The sequence below is a fragment of the Onychostoma macrolepis genome, chromosome 10 (genome assembly GCF_012432095.1).
Source record: "Onychostoma macrolepis isolate SWU-2019 chromosome 10, ASM1243209v1, whole genome shotgun sequence".
Taxonomy (NCBI): Eukaryota; Metazoa; Chordata; class Actinopteri; order Cypriniformes; family Cyprinidae; genus Onychostoma; species Onychostoma macrolepis.
The window spans coordinates 23,487,837-23,508,553 of NC_081164.1; the positions used below are offsets into that span (position 1 = coordinate 23,487,837).

The 20,717-nt window shown below is 39.3% G+C and overlaps 1 protein-coding gene across 1 annotated transcript in view; it reads left to right on the plus strand.

Annotated features, from left to right (window-relative positions):
• zswim6 (zinc finger, SWIM-type containing 6) overlaps positions 1-18,070 on the plus strand; it is a 77,163-nt gene extending 59,093 nt beyond the window's left edge. The window contains exons 8-14 of the mRNA XM_058788985.1: positions 909-1,058; positions 3,667-3,933; positions 8,335-8,470; positions 11,930-12,087; positions 13,973-14,136; positions 14,227-14,308; positions 15,184-18,070. Of these exons, the coding sequence (XP_058644968.1) occupies positions 909-1,058; positions 3,667-3,933; positions 8,335-8,470; positions 11,930-12,087; positions 13,973-14,136; positions 14,227-14,308; positions 15,184-16,046 (1,820 nt within the window). The 3' untranslated portion in view covers positions 16,047-18,070. The remainder of the gene's footprint in view (positions 1-908; positions 1,059-3,666; positions 3,934-8,334; positions 8,471-11,929; positions 12,088-13,972; positions 14,137-14,226; positions 14,309-15,183) is intronic.
• The last annotated feature ends 2,647 nt before the right edge of the window (positions 18,071-20,717 follow it).

Consider the following 20,717-nt stretch of genomic DNA (forward strand, 5'->3'; position numbering starts at 1 on the left):
AATTTTCCGTCTTTTTTCTGTCATCCGTATCATTAACAGTGCCAAAAAGGCCAAAAAATGGTAGCATTGTTACCCAATTATCTTTTCAGTACTGTGTTCCTGTGCTCCCTGTCTCAGTATCTAATGGCCAGGTAACGGTTTCATGCAGCACTGCTCTTCACTAGAGCTGAATGTCCACTCATGCCCAGCAGGGCTCAGGTCAATTGCATTTAAATGCAAATGACTGCTTGTTGTGGTGAAAGTGCCCACGCATAATTCATATTATTCAAATGAGGCAGTTCTATGGCCCGGTTCTGGGCTTTATGTAAAACACCAGTGCTGTGATTTCCACAAGAGACAGATGCTATAGGAAATCACAGTCTCCCATTGTTCACCTCACATAGTCAGACTCTAGATACGGTTTTGTCTTTTGGTAGATTGTGTGCTATTTTTATCACTGTGTTATGTATTTGTTTCTTTATTGAATTACATATATTTATAATTTCTCTCTAGTCATCTGCAGTGACTTAAGAATCAACTACAGTATGACTCATATTAATAATGACTCACCCTAATAAGCACAATAAATCACTCAATTATTGAGTAAAATTGTGCATTTTTACTTTATTTTTTATCAATGCTTGTCATTACTGAATAAAATTATCTCAAGTTGCAATGCTTTCTGGAATAGTTGAAAGATGCTGGCAATTACAACGTACCATGTAAAGCAGTGCAGTTTTCTTACCTTCTTTTTGGAACAGCATTTGCTTAGGGAACATGCGTGTGATGTACAGTAGGTTGCCTAGATAGGGAGCTCTCTAGGGTTTGGATCAGAGCTCGAAGGCCATTGCTTACATAAATAAGGTCAAAAAGAGTGTTTCTTTGTGTACCATCCAAAAACAAACCATTTTATCTTTTTCTCTATCTAGATCTGCTTCATAAAGGGGTGACGTCCATCACTAATCTAGAGGGATGGGTGGGACACCCTTTGGACCCCATTGGAACGCTCTTCAGCACACTGATGGAGACGGGCCGCGGGGATGAAGACAGTTTGCAAGGCGGCTTTCTAGATTTCTCAGGTACAAAGACGTGAGATGCCGCAGCATGATTATTTGCAGAGTGTTTTTACGAACTAGCTGAAACTGTCAAGTCCTATTAACACCCTGTTAAGGCGTCCGGCGTCTTAAGCATCTTCTGTAATATTTATAGTAAAAACTGTTAATGTAAACATACAGCATATTTCATGCGCCATGTGCTCCACGTAGGAAGAACCAGTCTGTAAATCATTTTTCGTTTTTGCTTTGTTATCGACAGAATGTCTATTTGCAACAAGAGTTTTCAGGTTTCTAGACCACCATAGTAGAACCGATCAACCCTCTCTCAAATTAACCTCACGTATGCTACTACTTTACACTCTGATTAAAAAGATATGGTATATATTAAGAGTAAAGCATGAGTCTCTTTTATCTGAGCCTAAAAGTCATAACTTTATTCTTCTCTGCTGCATTTTTAATGCACTTTTAATTTTAATGTTTTCTGTTCCCATCTCTTATTCATGAGCTTTGATTGGAGAGATGACTGTATCACAATCAGAGAACACGGTGCTGCAATTATACATTATTGTTGCCTTTGGGCTTATGCCCGTTCTGATTGGCACCTGAAAGGGTAGGTGCGACTGCCTGTCTCCAGCAAGCCCACTCAAGATGGAGACCGTAGAGCCACAAGTCTAGTGTACATGCAAACTCCTATCCACACTTGAACCCCTTAATGAACTTATACCTGATTAGGAGTCTTATGGTCCAAAAGGGATTTAGATGAGGATAGGATTTTGCAGGATACCGGATATCTGTGGACTATGTAGGAGCTGTAACTTTGCCCGACATATCACTATGTAGCCGTCCAAATCTCCCAGCTTCCTGCCTAGGGCTTCCTGTTAGGTTCAGTTAGTCCAAGAGTAGACAAGGCTCTCCTTAAGCCGAAGCACTGGCTTTTATTTCTCTCTTGCTGTGGTTGGCTTTGAACTCAGAGTTTATTAGGGAAGGAGAAAGAAAGAGATTTGGTGATGGGAGTGCAGAATAAAAGAAGGTGTGAAGCCTCAAGCTTCCCTCTTTGCGCTCATTTTTGATTAGGACATTAAATCCTCCCGGAGCCAGCCGCACGGGTCCAAAGAGGCATCATTAAAACATTATGATGCTTCTCATTATTAGCCCCAAATGAGTCGCCAATGATATTAATGTGTAACCGAGAACATGGAGCTCTGGATTCACTTTGCTGTTAAAATGGTAACGACATGAACGATCAGAAATCCTGGGTTTTTTTTGTTAGGTTTTTTTTCATGTATTTTTTTAATACATGGCCTGTTTGCTGTTTTTCAAGGTTTTAAAGGAGGGGTTTGCGCAAAAGTTCTTTTATAAAGCTTGTTTTAATCTTAGCATATCTTTAGGCCTTCATGCATAACACATCTCATTTTGGCCCAGTGTTTGCATGGTGGAATTTCAATTTTAGAAACCAGAGGGGATGAATCATTACTACCAATTAAAAGCCTGGAATTGGTGCTGAGGGATCAGTGATGCCCAGCCAATCAGATGGGTAGATTCCTGACTTCCTAGGACCAAATCCAACCTTTTGAATGGCTGCAAAGGATTGGTTCCTTATGGCCAATCAAAAGGCTGTTTTTAATGCTGAGGGCTCAACCTCTCAGCCAGTCAAAGTAATTGGTGCAAGTCTGGTTGGGGAGTCAATCTTTAGCACCATATCCAGCCTTTTCAATCGACTACTGTGCAACCACTTAAAAAGCTATATTTGGTCCTTAGGGATTGGCCTCTTAGAAAATTAAAAGGTTGAATTTGGTGCTAATCAAACGGCTCAATTTGGTCTTGAGGAACTGCCTCTTCAGCAACAAATCCACTTTTTGATTGCACGCACAGGTTCGGTTCCTCACACCCAATAAGAAGACTGGATTTGGTGCCGAAGGATCGACTTCTCAGCCAATTATATAGCTGGATTTGGTGTTGAGGATAAGTTTCTCAAAGCCAATCGAAAGACTGGTTTAGGCATCAATCCTTAGCACCATATTTGGCCTTTTAATTGGCCGAGATGTTGAGCCTTCGGCACTAAATACAGCCTTTTGATTGGTTAAGGAGCTAATCCTGGGCACAAAAAACAGCCTTTCCAATCGACTCCAGTGCAGCCAATTAAAAAGCTGGATTTGATGCCAAGTTGGTGGGAAGGTTTGCGTGGCTCAGAGCTGCATGTCGGAGTTGGCGGCCATGTAGCTGGAGATCAGTGAAGAGTGAAGCTCAGCCTGTCTGTCTTTCTGTCTGTCTCACTCTCTCCTAGTTACTAAATACAGCCTGGGCCTCGTCATATCCAATAGCATTTCGCACCATCTCACAGATATGAATGTGATGCATGAACCATCCAATGCATTTGCGAGTCCAGGGTTCAGTGTATTACCTCAGTCACTCAGGAGCCTAATTGAGCATGCCTTGCCTTATGCCCTATCAGGCTGAGCTGCTTCATTAGACCAGGCAGAGTCCAGGCAGAGTTCCTCTCTGGTGCCTCATTATACGACAAGACCTGTCTAAGAACCAGTGCCTGGGAGGAAGGTCTCACTACGGTGGTTAACTCCGGAGGTGTCACCACCTCCCGGTTTCTTACGTTCTTTCTGTTTCTCGCCCTCTGCAGCCAGCACAATGAGCTCGAGCAAGCACAGCGAGCTGCACTTGTTTCCGTCCACGCGCCGCTTCCTGGAGGAGGGTGAGTCATATCTGGCCCTGGCGGTGGAAACGGCCCTGATGGGACTGGGTCAGCAGAGAATCATGCCCGATGGACTGTACGCCCAAGAGAAGGTGTGCCGCAACGAGGAGCACCTCATCGCCAAGCTGCAGGAAGTTGACCTGGACGACACCCTGGTCAAGATCTTCCGCAAGCAAGCTGTCTTCCTGTTAGAGGGTAAGTCTTGGTGATTTACAGTGTGAGGGAATGACGGCAATGCTGTTTGTTTTTCATTAACCGAGGCTGAAAGCAATAGCCTGGGGAAGCAATTTGGACATAGCTAACAATTCTGGAATGGGTGCATCTGATTTCCTCATGAGTCAGCTTAATATCTAGCCAAATAGTTTGTGAAGTGTGTCTTTAAAAATCTGCTCTAGAATAGCACATACTATATACCAAGGGTGTCCAATTCTGCTCTCTGAGGGCTGCCTTCATACAGTTTAGCTAAAACCTATTCCAACACACTTGATTAAATGTTCCTAGTAATCTTGAAGACCTTGATTATCTGGTTCAGTTGTTGTTGCAGAAGGTGATGCTCTGGAAGTTGGTACTGCAATAAGCATGAAAAATACAGTTAAAGTTTACTGAACATAAAGATGATGTTAAACTATCTAGAGATCACAACATTGGGGAGGCCTCCCCTGCAAAATTCGCCACCATGATGTTGAAATTATTTGTATTTGATAATCCATTTGCTAATGTTTCAGAATCATTTCTAGGGCATTGGTAGGGTGTTCTGGGTGGATGCTAGTCAGTTGCAAAGGTAGGGCCTTGTTAGATGGTCGCTTACTTTGTGAGGCCCTAGTAACCACTAAGAATACCTTGGCAAGTAACCTAGAAAAGTCTAGCAAACGATTCAGAAACTTAAGAAATTCATGAGCTGGGAAAGTTGTGAAACTACCAAACTTCAACATCATGGTGGCGTGTTTTGCAGGGGCAAGACCCATGCTTGTTTTCTTCAGAAAACCTAGTTGTTTTCCTCTTTTAACAAAGTTTCAGACTCCATTAAGTTGTATTTCCCTCAGAGCAATATTCAGCATGCGCAAAGGCGCTCAGTGGTGGACGAGGCTGTTTGTTTCACTCGCGGCTGGTGTTGGGAGTAAAACGAAACGGTCTTTGCCTACAGAGCCGCCTCTGAACACCACTGGGTTGTTTTGAAAGAATGAAGAGAACTGATAAACGGGCCCCGCTGTGTGGATTCCTCCACCCAGCATATGCCAAGAGCGTGACGGGGGCACAATAAACAGGAAGGCACGCATTCTATTGGCTACGGGGTTTGGGGGAGTTCTGGCCAAATGTGAAAATCCATCAAAACAACAAGAGCGTTCTCACACTGAGAGACATCCAGAGCACGCCACCCACTTCCAGCACACGCTGTAATAGAGTTAGCATGCTCAGCTGTTGTGTGTGTGTGTGTGTTTTCAGTTAGTATCTTCAGCAAGACGTGACTGTAGCTCTGTTGCAAGCCTAGTGAGCTGCCTTGCTGTCAGCTGGCTACATAAGCAGATGCTTACTAAGGTTCAGTTGAACAGAGGTTGACCAAACACTTTATATATACCAAGACGGTGTACTCATATTACTATGAATGGGAAAATGTTCAATGTGCAAAATTGCAGAATATGTCCTACATTCTAATTAAGAGCCAACAGCCAATTGACCCTTCGCAAAGACCTGCCCCCCTTGTTACTGTAGCTATGTCGGACAAGCCATGGCGCTCTCACGCCACACATCATGTTCTCACGCAGTGAAAAATACATGAAAGAGATCATAAAGAGGACACTGACAACATGCTGACAGACAAAACGAAGCTGGTCACTTTTGGAATAAAAACGCCACGGCCCGCTTTTTGTGCGTTTCGCCTGGAAATGGATAACGTTACTTGACGCTTTTCAAATTTTTTTTTTTTTTTAATGAATTCAAACAATAAAAAGACAGTTTTGTGGCTCTTTAATGTGTTGTGACAGATTGCTGTAACGCCTCAGTTTAAGCGGCACATGAACCAATCATCTCTTCCTCTTTACTAGTTATAGCGCCATATAAACGTGAATGAACATCAGAAGGTATCTTTATTCAACCGTGGAAAGATGTCAATACACGCCATTTTTCAAGTTCAAGTCCACTGGTGTTAATCTACTCTCCTGTCTGGTTTGTTTGTCGGGCAAAAATGGCAGAGTTGGCATTTTGATTGGTCCGATCGCCTGTCAATCAAACTCCCTGCGAAGGGTCAATTGGTTTAAAGTCATCGCATCACTGCAGTTGCCATTAGAGGCCACCCTAAGCTTTACCATCCTGAAATATATAATGTTTGAACGTAAAAAACTGCATTTATTGGTCAGATTTTATTGCCGATTTGAAATGTTATTTAAATTTGACTTGAGATTTCAGTATTCCCACATTCAAGTATATAAGAGTTGGTCTTGCATGCCAAAAAAAAATAGACTTTCCTTGAAAGGGACTTTAGTTTGACATTAGCATGATGCTAAGCTAACAGCTTGAAGCTCTAACAAGTATTAAATGCATAGTATAGTCCAAATCAGTTTTTTTTGTGTGTGTGCTATTTTTTTACATTTTAGTAATTAAATACATAGTCATTAAATTATTTATTTTTCGCTCAAAGCTCATCACAAGGCATTATGGGAAGTACATGCAGTGCTGTGTTTATAATTTAGCCAAAACAAGGGATGTTATGAGGCAGCATGATCATGCTTTCCAAAGAAGGCAGTCCTAGAATGCTTTGCAACAAACTCTGTGAAGATCGTGTAACCTTGATTACTAATTAGTCAAGATAGATGTTGATTATGCGTATACTTTAATATTTAGTTATACTACTGTATAATATTACTAACTATTTGTGTGTAATATGTATTTTTATGCTTCTCAGAGTTAGCTTAGCAGTATGCTAACTAGTCAGATCTAGTCGAGTGCTATTTTTGAGTTTCTGCCTATGCAGAGCATCACAGATGAGGTTTTATTTTGGTTAAGATGCTGCCTAGGTAGCTGGTAGCACGTTTGCCTCTTATGAATGTTTACTTTGGTTAGTCTGTCGGTGTCTGTTTGTATGTCCAGTGCCGTGTGTATTTGTGAAGTGGCTTGTGGTCGCCGTGCTCTCAGTCGAAAATAATCTAATGACAGGGAAAGCTAAGCTCTCACATATGGCTTCTAGCATTGCAGTTCATATTGTAGGCAAGTGTGAAAAGGCCTGCATGCTTGAAAGTGGGCGTGTGGTTTTCATCTGGTTTGAGGATGAGGAGGGGGAGGGTCTGTAAAATGTTCTGTAAGCAGATTACCCACGATGCAGCACTCGCCCCGGAAACGCCACGGCCCGCTTTTTGTGCGTTTCGCCTGGAAATGGATAACGTTACTTGACGCTTTTCAGAGATGATGTTATCCAGGTTCACTCTTGACCTACAGTACGACCAATCTATGATGTTGGAGAGAAACCGATGGTGATATGCTTATAATACCATGGTGGTGTTTAAAGCAGAATGCAAATACTGTTGAAGTGATGACAGCACAGCAGTACTTTGCGTGGTTTTGATGTGTCATGCTGAAGGGTATCTTGGGTGTGTGTGCATTACTTGGTTGTGTGGTGAAACATGAACCCCGAAGGCGTTTCTTTCTCACAAACACACTTACACCCTGTTCGTACCTACAAATCTGTGCATTTCTAACCACATCTCACACCTTCAGAAGGGCATGTGCTGTATACGACAGCTTTATTCAAATCATTGTTCACACTTTTGCATTTTCAAACTTGATGTTTATATTGGTGATGAAAATAACTAAATAAATGTTAAAAAAGTACTTTCTGTAAGTTTCATCTACATCTTATGTGACTGTATGTTGTTTTAAACATTTTACAGAAGTGTTACACCTAAATTGAGTAGTGCGTATGAATGGAAATTAATAACTGTTCATTTAAATTAGTAATTCCTAAACTGGGGAGTTGATGAGTTGATTCAAAGCTAATAATTATATAAATTTATAAATATGTCGATTTACAATAAATCAGTAATTTGAAATCATTATGGACTACATAGCCTACACTGGAGAACCAAAAAAGGTGAATGTGTTAAATTTGACGTATTAACTTAAATCTGCAAAGCCAGAAATGAAATAAAAAAAATAATGCAATGCAAATTTGCATTTAAATTTGAAATGCAATGGTTTATTGACCCTTTTTTGGCTCATACAGTGTGATATAATAAAAATTTGGAGCTTGAAGGAAAAAAAACACTTCAGTTTTATTCAGAAGCCCAAACTGAGCAAAAGTATGCAATTTCGTGCAGTTGTTAAAGGCCTTTTACTTGTTAAAAAAAACTAAAAGCTATCAGTCAGATGACAGAAGGCATGCAGTAGACTGTGTGCAACAAGTTTTTCAGCAAAGTTTGATCATGTTGATCATTTAGAGGCCTTGCGTTTTAAAAATGATATAGTAGGGTAAAAATATCAGGGGGGTAAATGTAAATGTAAAAATTGGCTGACAAAACAGTTTGTGAATCCCTGATTTAAAGTAAGTAAATGCAATTGTTCCTGTATGTTTTTGTGTGCATGAACGGGTGTGTTTTTCTCTTGCAGGTGGGCCCTACAGTGGTTTGGGAGAGCTCATCTATAGAGAGAGCGTTCCGATGCACACGTTTGCCAAGTATCTCTTCACATGCCTCCTACCTCACGATGCCGAACTGGCGTACAAAATTGCACTGAGAGCAATGCGGTAAGTTTCCACAGGCCGCACGGGTGACACTCTGCTGCCAAAACCGTCACGTCCACCTACAGTAATGAACACGCCCACGGCTGTGGCTTATTTTTCCCTTGTGTCTCTTGTTTTTACCGTCTTTACTCACCCTGAGAAGGCACGGTTATGTCTTCGCTGATTCTCAGATGTGTGTGTGTGTGTGTGTGTGTGTGTGTAGGGCGTGAGGTTATCTGGGGCACCGTTTAATCAAAAGGCGCCTTTTGCTTGGAAAACTGCTAAATAATTCATGGCCACTGAAAATGAGTTTTTGAAAAAGTGTGAATAATAAATATGTGTCGTTGAGTCTAATTTGGGCTGCAGAGGTAACGCAGAGCACTCCTTTCACCCCACGCTCCCCCTCGACTCCTCAAGCGCGTTTGTGGCCGTTTGTGTATGCGCACTTGTACAAACCCTGTGTGTGTGTGTGTGTGTGTGTGTGTGTGTGTGTGTGTGTGTGTGTGTGTGTTAGCAACAATTTTACATTATCAGCAGCAGTTATTCATGCGCCTTTACAAAACCTGTTTAATACATATTTTGAATATTTAAATAAGGTCTTTGTCAGCATACACACACACACAACACATTCATGAAACACAAGCAGAAAGAAAATCGTTCTATTCTTGAGTAAATTGACATTCATTTCAAAGCAACAATTTAAGCTTAGTTTTACAAATTATTAACACTGAAATCAGTTCTGCTTGTTCTTACGTAAATTTTCGCATTCACTTCAGTTTGTATGTTTCCATCCAAGTTGCAAATTTAATATATTCACAAAATTAAAATGTTGCGAAAATGTATGTATTTGTTTCGAAGCAACAATATATATTTGGTTTTTTTGAAACAAGAAGCAAAACTGATTTCTGTGTTAATTCATTAAACTACGTGAAAATTGTAGCCTTGAAACAACAAATATGTAAATTAATGCAAATTTACATAGTTTACCCAAAAATTACACACAAAAATGTAAATTTCCAAATATGTATGTTTCCATTCAAATTGATATATTTGTTTCAAAGAAACAATTGGTTTAGTTCTACGAATTATCACAGAAATCACTTCTGCTCATCTAAGTATAGATGTTTCCATCCAAGCTGCAAATTTAATTTACACGCAAAATGGAGTCTTGAGTAAATTGATACTCATTTCAAAGCGACATGTCACAAATCATCAACACAAATCAGTTCTGTTTGTTTTTATTCACATTGTCACATTCACTGAAATATAGATGTTTCCATCTAGGTTGCCAATTTAATATATGCAAAATTGGAATGTTGCATAAATTGATGTATTCGCGTATTTCAAAGCAACCGTTTACGTTTAGTTTTACGAATTAACTCCGAAATCAGTTTTGCTTATGATGTAAATTGGTGCATTCACTCAAGTATTATGTTTCCAACCAAGTTAATCTGTGTGCAAAATTGGGATATCGTAAAAAACAATTTGCGATAAAGCAGCACTTCCATCCCATGTGTTCAAGCAAACTATGCTGTCATTTTCAGGCAAATTGGTGCAAAGTAGAAATGAAAGTGAGAGGTAATAGTAGCCAGTCATCTGAGCGTGACATGACCTGATGAAAACTTTAATGCTGTGAACGTTTTTGCAAGAACGATTCTATGAAGGATTTGCACTGAAATTTTGTTAGTTATGCTTGTGTTTCTTAAAAAATGTTAAACCGTGTCCTAAATGGGTGTGATGCAATAATTGGTCCATCCACACTGAAAGCGAAAATGTTGCGCAGCGCGATCACAGCCAGTCCTAACATATTTAATGTTTAATATGCAGTTAAGCGCAGTGGATTTCACTGTGAACGTCAGTGTTATTTTTGATTGTATGTTGCTTTATGGCTGGTTCTGGCAAGGTTTCCAACTTCAGGCTGGTCCAACAGATTTATATCGACATCTTGTCACGGATTTCCTCTCATATGTTTTATTAATTTTCCTTCTTTGACCAACCCACACAAAAAAATCCAAATCTGTATGGGATTGTATTATATTTTGATTGGATTGTGTTTACCGGGGGATTTGCAGCTCAGGATACACATATAAAGTCGATGGTATCAAACAAAGATCCACCTAAATTTAGCCAGCGCTGGAGCTTCGGGCTCAGTATTGACTTTCTCTATAAAAAGATCGTGGCCTCCAAATAACTGCTCTCCATGGCATTGGCTCAGAGGAGGGCTGATCTCCTCATAATACAATTCCCTTTGTAGATGGCTTGGTAATTAGCTCAATGCCAGGATGCGATGCTTTGACATATTTGCGCTGCACTGGAGACGAAGGACGAAATCCTGCTCCGACATGAATATGCGTGATCAGATAGATGATTTTTAGTTGCATATGGTCAGAAAGCCAAGGTAGCCTCACAAAGCCATCAAAGATGCCCAACATGCAACTAACGGCCAATTTACAAGATCATATTCGACATCTGCGCATAATGAGGATGTCAATTTTGTAAGTGCACAGCAAAAATATGCTCCTGTTAAGATCTCTGAAGTTCATGTCATGATTCAAACAGGGTTGAATCCGGTGAGATGCGCCTGTTGGCCTCGTTGTAGTATTTCAGAAGCGCAGTGAGTGTCCAGACAAACAGGATGGTCAGTAATGGGGTGTGTGTAAAGGCCGCGGGCCGCCTCCAGGCTCATGTTAGCTGGCTAAAACAATACAGCAAAACCCCTGTTTGAGAACGACACACTGTCCTTTCCCAGAGGAAACTTCTGCTGTGGTTCTAGAGCAGGTGAAATATTCAGTATTGTCCTGTGATACTGTGTTTTATTATTTACATCCATAAATCAGTCCTTTCTTGTCAGTTAATAACATTTTAATAACAACACAAGTTTTTTCATAATAATAACCTGATATATATAGTAATAATAAAGTGAAAGTCTATGCACTGACATCAGTGTTAGATGATGAATGCATTATTTTTTTATTAATTTAACAATGAAATATATGTATTCATTAATATTAATGTGTGTATGTGTATATATAAATTAATTACAGAATTTAGTTTACTCCAAAAAAAAAATAAAAATTATATATATATATATATATATTAATACTAACAGAACAAAACGAGATTTATTTAAAAAAAAAAAAATTTAGTTTAAATTGATTCACAAATATTTTAATGGGTCTATACCCAAGAAATGCCATTTCTTTCGTTTCTTTTCTTGTATAATCTGTGATTACAGATCTGCTAAACCAAATGTTGTATGAGAAGGAAAAACAGACCCCTCACAGAAAATAAATGAGAGAAATTATGGTTGTAGGAAAGGAAGTCTGGCCTTTTCATGCACATTAGTTGGACCAGCCTGAAAAATACAGTTTTACACTAAAGAAGCAACGTTTACTTATAGCACTGCCATGTGTTATTGATGATTAACTGTACTCCTCCACAGGATGTGGTTTGGAACTAACTCTGGTCTTTTTTTGTTCGCAGGTTACCAGTGTTGGAATCCACGGCTCCTTCGGGCGACATGTCCCGGCCTCACCATATAGTATCAGTCGTCCCCAATCGTTACCCACGATGGTTCACCCTCAGCCACATCGAGTCCCAGCAGTGCGAGCTGGCCTCCACCATGCTCACTGCAGCCAAAGGTTAGAGCGTCGCATTCGCCAGCGCGTCCATCACTCACGCGCAGGCTGCAATTACCCTGACAACAGCGCTGTTTGCTTAATGGCAGGCCTGCGCACCGCATTTCCGTTAGCAGACAGCAAAACAACAAGCCCTGACCATAAAATCAAATCTGCATTCGTCTCCTCCGTTTGGAGAAACAAGACGCTTGGAGAAGTTGCAGATTCGCAGCCCTATTTTTAAGATCTAATCGCACCGCAGTGCAGAGAAGCTGAAATCAGAGGAAATCAACATGCTGGTGATAAATAGAAATCCTGTCCCAGAACTGAGCGTTTGAAGGTTTTCTCAGCGTCTTGCATCACGCTGGGCGTCTGGCACTAGTGCTGACTCACGGCTCATTATGCAGCTGTGTGTGTGTGTGTGTGTGTGTGTGTGTGTGTGTGTGTGTGCACGTGTGCGTGTGTGATGCAGTGCTGTAGACGGGGGAAAGGTTTCTGAGCGCCTGATGTTTCTCCAAGGTCACTGGTGGCTGTTTGCAGTGTTTACAAAAATGGCCAGTCATGTCTAATTTCCATCACTTGTGTGAATCCGTTTATATCCCATGAAACATTTACGAAATATTAAACATTCTATGTCCTCCCTTGTATTTTTTGTAGAGATGGACATGAGGACCTGAGTAGTCAATGTTTGATCATCTTTAATTAAATTATATTAATTAAATTAATTATATTAAAATTTAAATATTTGTATACTGACAACAACGTTGAATCCTGAATGCATAAATATTATATTTATGTATTATTTATTATTAACACATTTATATTTTATATATAGAGAGAGAAATATAGGGTACAACGGGGCTCAAGGCTCATTTGATATTATTTTCATCTAAACTACTAGATGGCGTGGCGTAGCACTTTCCAAAACATTCGCTTCAAGATGCACGTGTGTATTTGTCTGATCTTTGACGCGATCGCGCAGCAGCGCAAAGTTGATTCTGTGCTTACTTGATCTAATATTTTATGTTTTTTTAAATGTTGTAGATTTAAATAGAAAATGAGAATCACTAAAATTAATGCATATATTTTGAGACAAAGGTCGTCTTTATGATTTTCAAAATCGCGAATGTGAAAGTGAAAGCGCACGAAAAAAGGAATTCCTGTTCACAAAATTTAAATCACAAATAATATTGATGAAAAAGAACGGGTTGAATGTTGATCACTTTCGTTACCATATAACTATAAACTATGATAAAAGTTCATCAACATGCATTGATTAATCAAATGTTGAAAAACAAAAAGTGCAACCAAATTATGTGCTTGTGCGACCAACTGAGAAAGTTAGTCGCAAAAGTGTGACCAGTGGGAAGAATGAGTCTAGAGCCCTGATATACATATACATATACATATATATATATATATATATATATATATATATATATATATATATATATATATATATATATATATATATATATATATATACATATACATATACATATACATATATACATATACATATACATATATACATATACATATATATATACATATATATATATATATATATATATATATATATATACACACATACATATACATATACATAACTAAAAAATATTGAGCAAATCTTCACAAATATGGGACCTCATTTTTAAGTTTATATTAGTTTTCAGATAAACTTAAATATGAATTTACTATTATTTTAAATGTATTGCATGATACATCAAAAATGTATACATATAAAATATAAAACTCTCTCTATACTTCTCTGTACTTTTTTTGGTCACTGCATAATTTGCATATTTCAATGTGTTATATTTCATAGTTTTAATAGCTTTACCATGTAGAAATCATTCATACAGATGTTTCCGTCTTAACACGTGTTGTCTTCCTGTGTTGTTTGTAGGTGATGCTCGACGGTTAGAGACAGTATTAGAGTCCATACAGAAGAACATTCACTCCTCCTCTCATATCTTCAAACTGGCGCAGGATGCCTTTAAGATAGCAACGCTCATGGACAGTCTGCCGGACATCACTCTGCTGAAGGTCTCCCTGGAGCTGGGTCTTCAGGTATCCACGTCTTCATCCATCAGCACACCATGATCTCTACTTTAACTGTTTTACCCATTTCCTTGCATTTTCTTTTCTAATAAATCGCAGGTAATGCGTATGACGCTTTCGACGCTCAACTGGCGGCGGCGAGAGATGGTACGATGGCTAGTCACATGTGCCACAGAAGTTGGTAAGTTTGAGCCTTCAGCTTTTACTGTAAACTGTATGATAGCGAAACTGGGTTGACCTAACCTAATAAACAGCCATGAGTGACTTGTTGCGTATGTAAAATTACAGCAGTTGATTTAAGAATACAATAAATAATTCAGTTTATTTATGATAAAATAAAATATGTTTTTCTAAGCTTTTTCTAACATCAGGTCTTTGCTAGTTACAAAAGAGCAATTAGCCAGTCTAGGCTGCACCTTACAGTGATTTTACCACGTTGTGGTAGAGAAGCAGAGTAAAATCATCATAATACACAACCATGAGTGATTTATTTATTTTACAAAATTGCATTTACTGTTTGCATTGTTCAAGAGTTATTCAGTTTATTAATGGTAAAATAGTATAATGTAATGATTTAAATTAAACAGTAAAATAATCATTGCATAGCCATTGCAAAAAATTATAATAAAGAATAGGAAAAAATTATCCTGGGTGCATTAATATAAAATTTATTAATTTTAATATTAATAAAAATATATAAAATGTATTAAAATATATAAATATTATATATACATATAAAAATATAAAATAGTATAATTAATAAAAATAATATACTATGAATTCAATTAATTGATTGATAATATATATGTATAATGTATCTTACATTTTAAGTTATGTAATTGTTTAAATTAAACAAAATAATTAAAAAAAATTGCAAATAGTTAATATGACATTTTGAATAAAAATATAATTTATTACATTTTGATGAAATATTATGAAGACTTTATGTGCTCTGACAAATTGAGCACAGCATGAACATGTGTAAAGAAAGTAAACAGGGACAGTCTTGTTTTGCGGAAGTTGAGTGACATTGTGCTCCCTCGTGTGTGTCTGCAGGGGTCTACGCACTGGACAGCATCATGCAGAGCTGGTTCACCCTCTTCACTCCCACCGAGGCTACGAGCATCGTGGCCACCACGGTCATGTCCAACAGCACCATCGTCCGGCTGCACCTGGACTGCCATCAGCAGGAGAACCTGGCGAGCAGTGCGCGGACGTTAGCCCTGCAGTGCGCCATGAAGGACCCTCAGAACTGTGCGCTGTCGGCCCTCACGCTCTGCGAGAAGGACCACATCGCCTTCGAGACGGCTTACCAGATCGTGCTGGACGCGGCCACCACGGGCATGAGCTACACGCAGCTGTTCACTATCGCGCGCTACATGGAGCACCGTGGCTACCCCATGCGTGCGTACAAACTGGCCACGCTCGCAATGGCACATTTGAACCTGAGCTACAACCAGGACACGCATCCCGCCATCAATGACGTACTTTGGGCTTGTGCGCTCAGCCACTCGCTGGGAAAGAATGAGCTCGCCGCTATCATCCCGCTGGTGGTGAAGAGCGTCAAGTGCGCCACTGTGCTTTCGGACATATTGCGACGTTGCACGCTGACCACGCCTGGCATGGTGGCGCTGCACAGCCGCAGGAACTCTGGGAAGTTGATGTCATTGGACAAAGCCCCTCTAAGACAGCTTTTGGACGCTACGATCGGGGCCTACATCAACACAACGCACTCGCGGCTCACGCACATCAGCCCACGGCACTACAGCGAGTTCATCGAGTTCCTCAGCAAAGCCAGAGAGACTTTCCTCATGGCACACGACGGACACATTCAGTTCACGCAGTTCATAGACAACCTGAAACAGATATACAAAGGCAAAAAGAAACTCATGATGCTCGTGCGCGAGCGCTTCGGCTAGTCCGCCTTTGTACGCTTTCTAAGTCAAAAAAAAAAAAAAAAAGAAACGACAAAAACAATACGAACCACACCGGTATTATGTGTATAGACTTACGTTTGCGCAAAAAAACGGAAAAAAAAGTGGAACGTTGTCATGTTGTGGAAGTTTGTGTGTTTCCCCTTTATTTGTGTGAAAGCGTGTGAGAGTATGTCACGACGTTTCGGTTTACACTGAGTATATGTTGTCCAGTGGCGAAAGTCCACACAGCACTCCAGATCTCTCTGTTAAACATTCACAGCCTCAAAGTGAAGAAGAAATATGGCTTTAAACCAAACAACACCTCCATCCTAAGTGACAAGTACCTCGTACGGCTTCAGCTTTACTCCTTCCTGAACCAGTCACACGTTACCAGTGTACTAAAGAAGTGTTAGAAACGAGAAAAACAAAAACACGTCTCCATTTTTTGAGTTTCCTTTTCAGTTCACCAGGCTAATTGCGTGGCTTTGCAGTGCTGTTTCGTCCAAAAGCATGTCACACACACACGCTCTTCAACCCCATTGTGCTTGCGCTTGTGGAAACTTAGCGACTGTCGACATACATCTCAGGGATTCTCTTTGGAAAAAAAGGAAAAAAAAAAAAGAAGAAAAAAATGGTCATGAAAGAATGAGAGCATTTTATTGTACTGTATATATGATAGTATATGTCTGAATATTGAAAAAATGTATACGTTAACTAATTTATAAAAAGAATATTCTATGTAATGCAAAATACTTGAAGCTGCAGTACCTTGGTTTGAAACAAAACATATCAGAGGGACTAAAAGCGAGCCTCGGGCTGTGTTCGGAACGGAAGGCTAGCGCGCTGCTTACTGCGTGACAAATAGTATGCGAATCAGTAGGCATTATTCCACAATTAACGTTTCACGTGATTTCATGACGTTGCATGTTTAATTCAGTTCATCTTGGAAATGAAACTAGGTGTTTTTCACATTTAATCCAATTTTAAAGCGCATTGCATTGCACAGTGTCCATACTACACACTGCAGCCGCAGTAGCAGTACGCTAGCGTGTTATTCCGAACACAGCCGTGCTGTCGAGGCTGGAATCGGGCAGTGAACCTGTGTGCTGGGTATCTATGCAGAGCCACCTCCGATGCACGATCCAAGCGGTCTGGGATGCGTTGGCGTAGACCCGACCGCGCAGGGCACCAGTGGTTTGGACGGACACCCAGTGAACCAGAGCAGCAAGCCTTAGCATTAAGAATTGGGAATGCAAGAAACGCAGGCCCACGTGCCTCAAAAAACGCCTAGAAATGTAGATCCAACAGTATCGATGTTAACGCAAACATGCCGAGCAATTGGCCTGACGCTCTTGTTTCTTTCCACAATAATCGAGTCACGACGAAGCTCCATTTTTATGCACAATAACATGTACATGCCTATCTGCTGACATCTTAACTTTGTGCAAGACAGAAAGTTGCTGTGTAGGTCTGACTGTTCAAACGTTTTTTAACGCTTTTTTTGTTTTGTTTTTTACGTTTCTTGTTTTTCTTTTTCTTTTTGTCGTTCCTATAGGATTCCTCAACGAAACGAAAACAGCCTTCTTTCTTGCCTTGTCTTAACGCTTTAAAATAACCAAACTGGAGTTCTAACTACCAAACTTGTTCGTTAAAAATGAAAGCCAACCGACTTTGGTTACAACTTTACTGTCTTTAATTTTAGCTGAATCGTTCTGTATTCTGTGCTTTAAAAAGCAGTTTTCCTATGTTTTTGGTGCAAAAACATTGTCGAGTGTCCCCTTCCTTAGAGGTATGTCTGTAGCTCTTTTTCTTTTTTTGTTCGTTTAGAAACAGAAATATCATTTTTCTCCATTTTATTTATTATGAAAGGTAAACGATTGTACTTCTTCACCCGTGTCAACATTCTCATGAATTTGAATTTAAGATTTGATACACCGATATCAATTTATTTATGTAACTAAATCACTGTTTTATAAACTTGTTAATGATTCAACATTTTTGTTTTAATTAAAATTAGTTTTTTGAGAGGAAGCAAATCATCGAGTCATTTGTGTGCACAACACTCACTTTTTCCATGACTGATTTTCTCAGAAAGTTCATCTGTTTAGGATACAGACAAATAATAATGAGAACATTTTCCATGTCATGTAGTTTGAATCTGTTTTTTAAATATATAATATGTTGAATATATTATAATTTATAAATATGTTTAAAAATGTACATTATAATTTCTGATACATTTCTTAGACTCTTTGGTGACCAATTTTTCACCAAATTTGAATCAGAATCAGAAAGAGCTTTAATTGCCGAGTCTGCTTGCACATACAAGGAATTCGTTTTAGTGACATAAGCTTCCAGTACACAGAGACAACAACGACAAGATGAGAATAAATTTGTAATGCATTCTGGGATAATTGTGCTGAATGCATTTTAGAAAATCCTACAAATTGGGAATCTGCTTAAAATGGTAGCAGCTCACTAGATTTGGAACAAATGGTTAGTATAAATAAGAAAATGCTCTCCGTTTTAAGTAAAAGTCTTAAACTATCATTATGGGTTATCCAGCAATCCCTCCTTTGTCTTGTGCTTCTGAGTTAGATTAGCTTTAGGATTTACAGTTTAGTAATTTCCAGATGCCAGTTCTACAAAGACGTGTCCCTCTTGTCTAAACTAAACAGGAAGTGGACAAACGGGCTGCAGTGGAAGATTATGACACTGGAGTTGCTCCTTCACACTTGGAGCGGAACGATAAGGTTGACCACAGTTACTCACAAACTGATCCTCTCACACTCTCGATTGCTTTTAATGGCAAACTTCCAGGAATTACCAGCCAAGAGCTTAAAGCCATTGAGATGTCAAGAACGTGAAGGACTGAACGATGTTAAATACTGCAAGAAAAACTCATTCTCACGCTGATAAGGTGGGCAACTTCACACTGTGTAAAATACATTTGCCATAAATTACATAACCACCCCCCACCCCCAGTTGTCAATGATTCGGTGACCCATTCATAAAGACATTCTTGTGCTTTGTCTCTGATTGAATCAGCCGTTTTGAACAAATCGGTTGAATGAATGAATCAATGACTCCCTTATTAAGATGCAATTTTAGTTTCACATTTAGAGTATCATTTCATTCTCTCCCAATATCACATATTATATTCAACATACTGAACCAGTTAATCCTACAAAGCGTCTTTTTTAGTGATACAGAAATGACTTCCCTACTTGAATAAATTTACTGTTTAATGAAAGCACCACAGTTTATATATTCTGTAGCTGCACAATAGTATATTAATTACATTATTTCAAAAGAGGAAAAAGTCACTCTCTCTGCCCCTTTTAACTTTAAACTGAGAAATGAATGTTTTAAAAGAATGCATATGGATTCTTTTCCACGTTTGCTTTGGGCTGTAAAAACCACAGAGTTTTGCAGTTTTTCCACCTCTCTTCATCAGTGGAACGGACAGATGGGACGAAGACCCGTGCTGACCAACGCTTTTCACTCTCATTTTGTTACTGAGAGCACAGATGCACAGTCAATCCAAGATGGAGCACTTTGCCCAGACCATCAGCCCCTCAGTACATTTGGAAGAACAAACTGTAATAGCCTCAGCCATAATTCCCATGAAGCATTTTCAGGCCTGTGAGGAGATCTGTTCCTGCCAAAGCGGTGTGGAACAGGAGGCCGGGGGGTTCGGGGGGAGATATCCAAGTGCTTGAGTGAAGACAGTGACAAATTCAAGCTTTTCTGTGACTTCAGGCCTGGCACAACACACCACTGACCGCAGACACAGGATGAGGCTTTTCAGAAGACCCATGCACTAAAAAACTAGCACTGATGACTGACATTAATGTTTGCTTATATTTACAGTACAATATTAACCTACTTTATGGTTTAAAATCGTATGTGAAACAGCGGCTTTTCACACTGCGCTAAACTTTGTTGTTCTAAACCCCACTTTTATCCCTGGTAGAGGAAGGTTTCACACCCATGATTTTGAAGCGTATTTAGTGCCGCTTTTTACCCAGGGTTAATCCCGCATTGCCCTGCCAAACGTGTACAGTGTGAATCGATGCTTTGTTAGAATGTTCCACCTAGATGCTTGGCAACCAACAACCAATCGTTCCCTCTTATTCACATGCTTTAGTACAGTAACGGAAACTCGTTTCAATATTTGAGGGTAAAAAAAAATAATAATTCAGTGAAACCGTTTAATGCCTAGCTTTATAGTCCAAAAAATCCATGCAGGAAAAACTTGATATTACATTGTATACGAGGATAGAGATGTTATGTAAACAGGTTGCGTTCTGTGTTCATCCAATCATTGACACCAACACCGTAAAATATGCAAATGAGAACATTAACCCAGGATTTTATGCAAATTACCCTAGCTAAATTATGAGCAGTGTGAAACATAAAATAAAATAACCTTGGATTTAATTAACCAGGGGGGTTAGAATAACCCTGAGTTAACTATTTAAGTGTGAAAGCACTTTTAAAAGGTAATACGTAAAATTTTTGTCACTTAACTTAACCATGTTGCTTGATTAATTCAGTGGCATCTAGTTAGCATGTCAGGAATATTATAATATCTGACCGTTTCTCGTTTATTTTGTATTTTTTAATGCAGTTTTGTTTTGCTTCACATGAAATGCACTGTAAACTACCTAC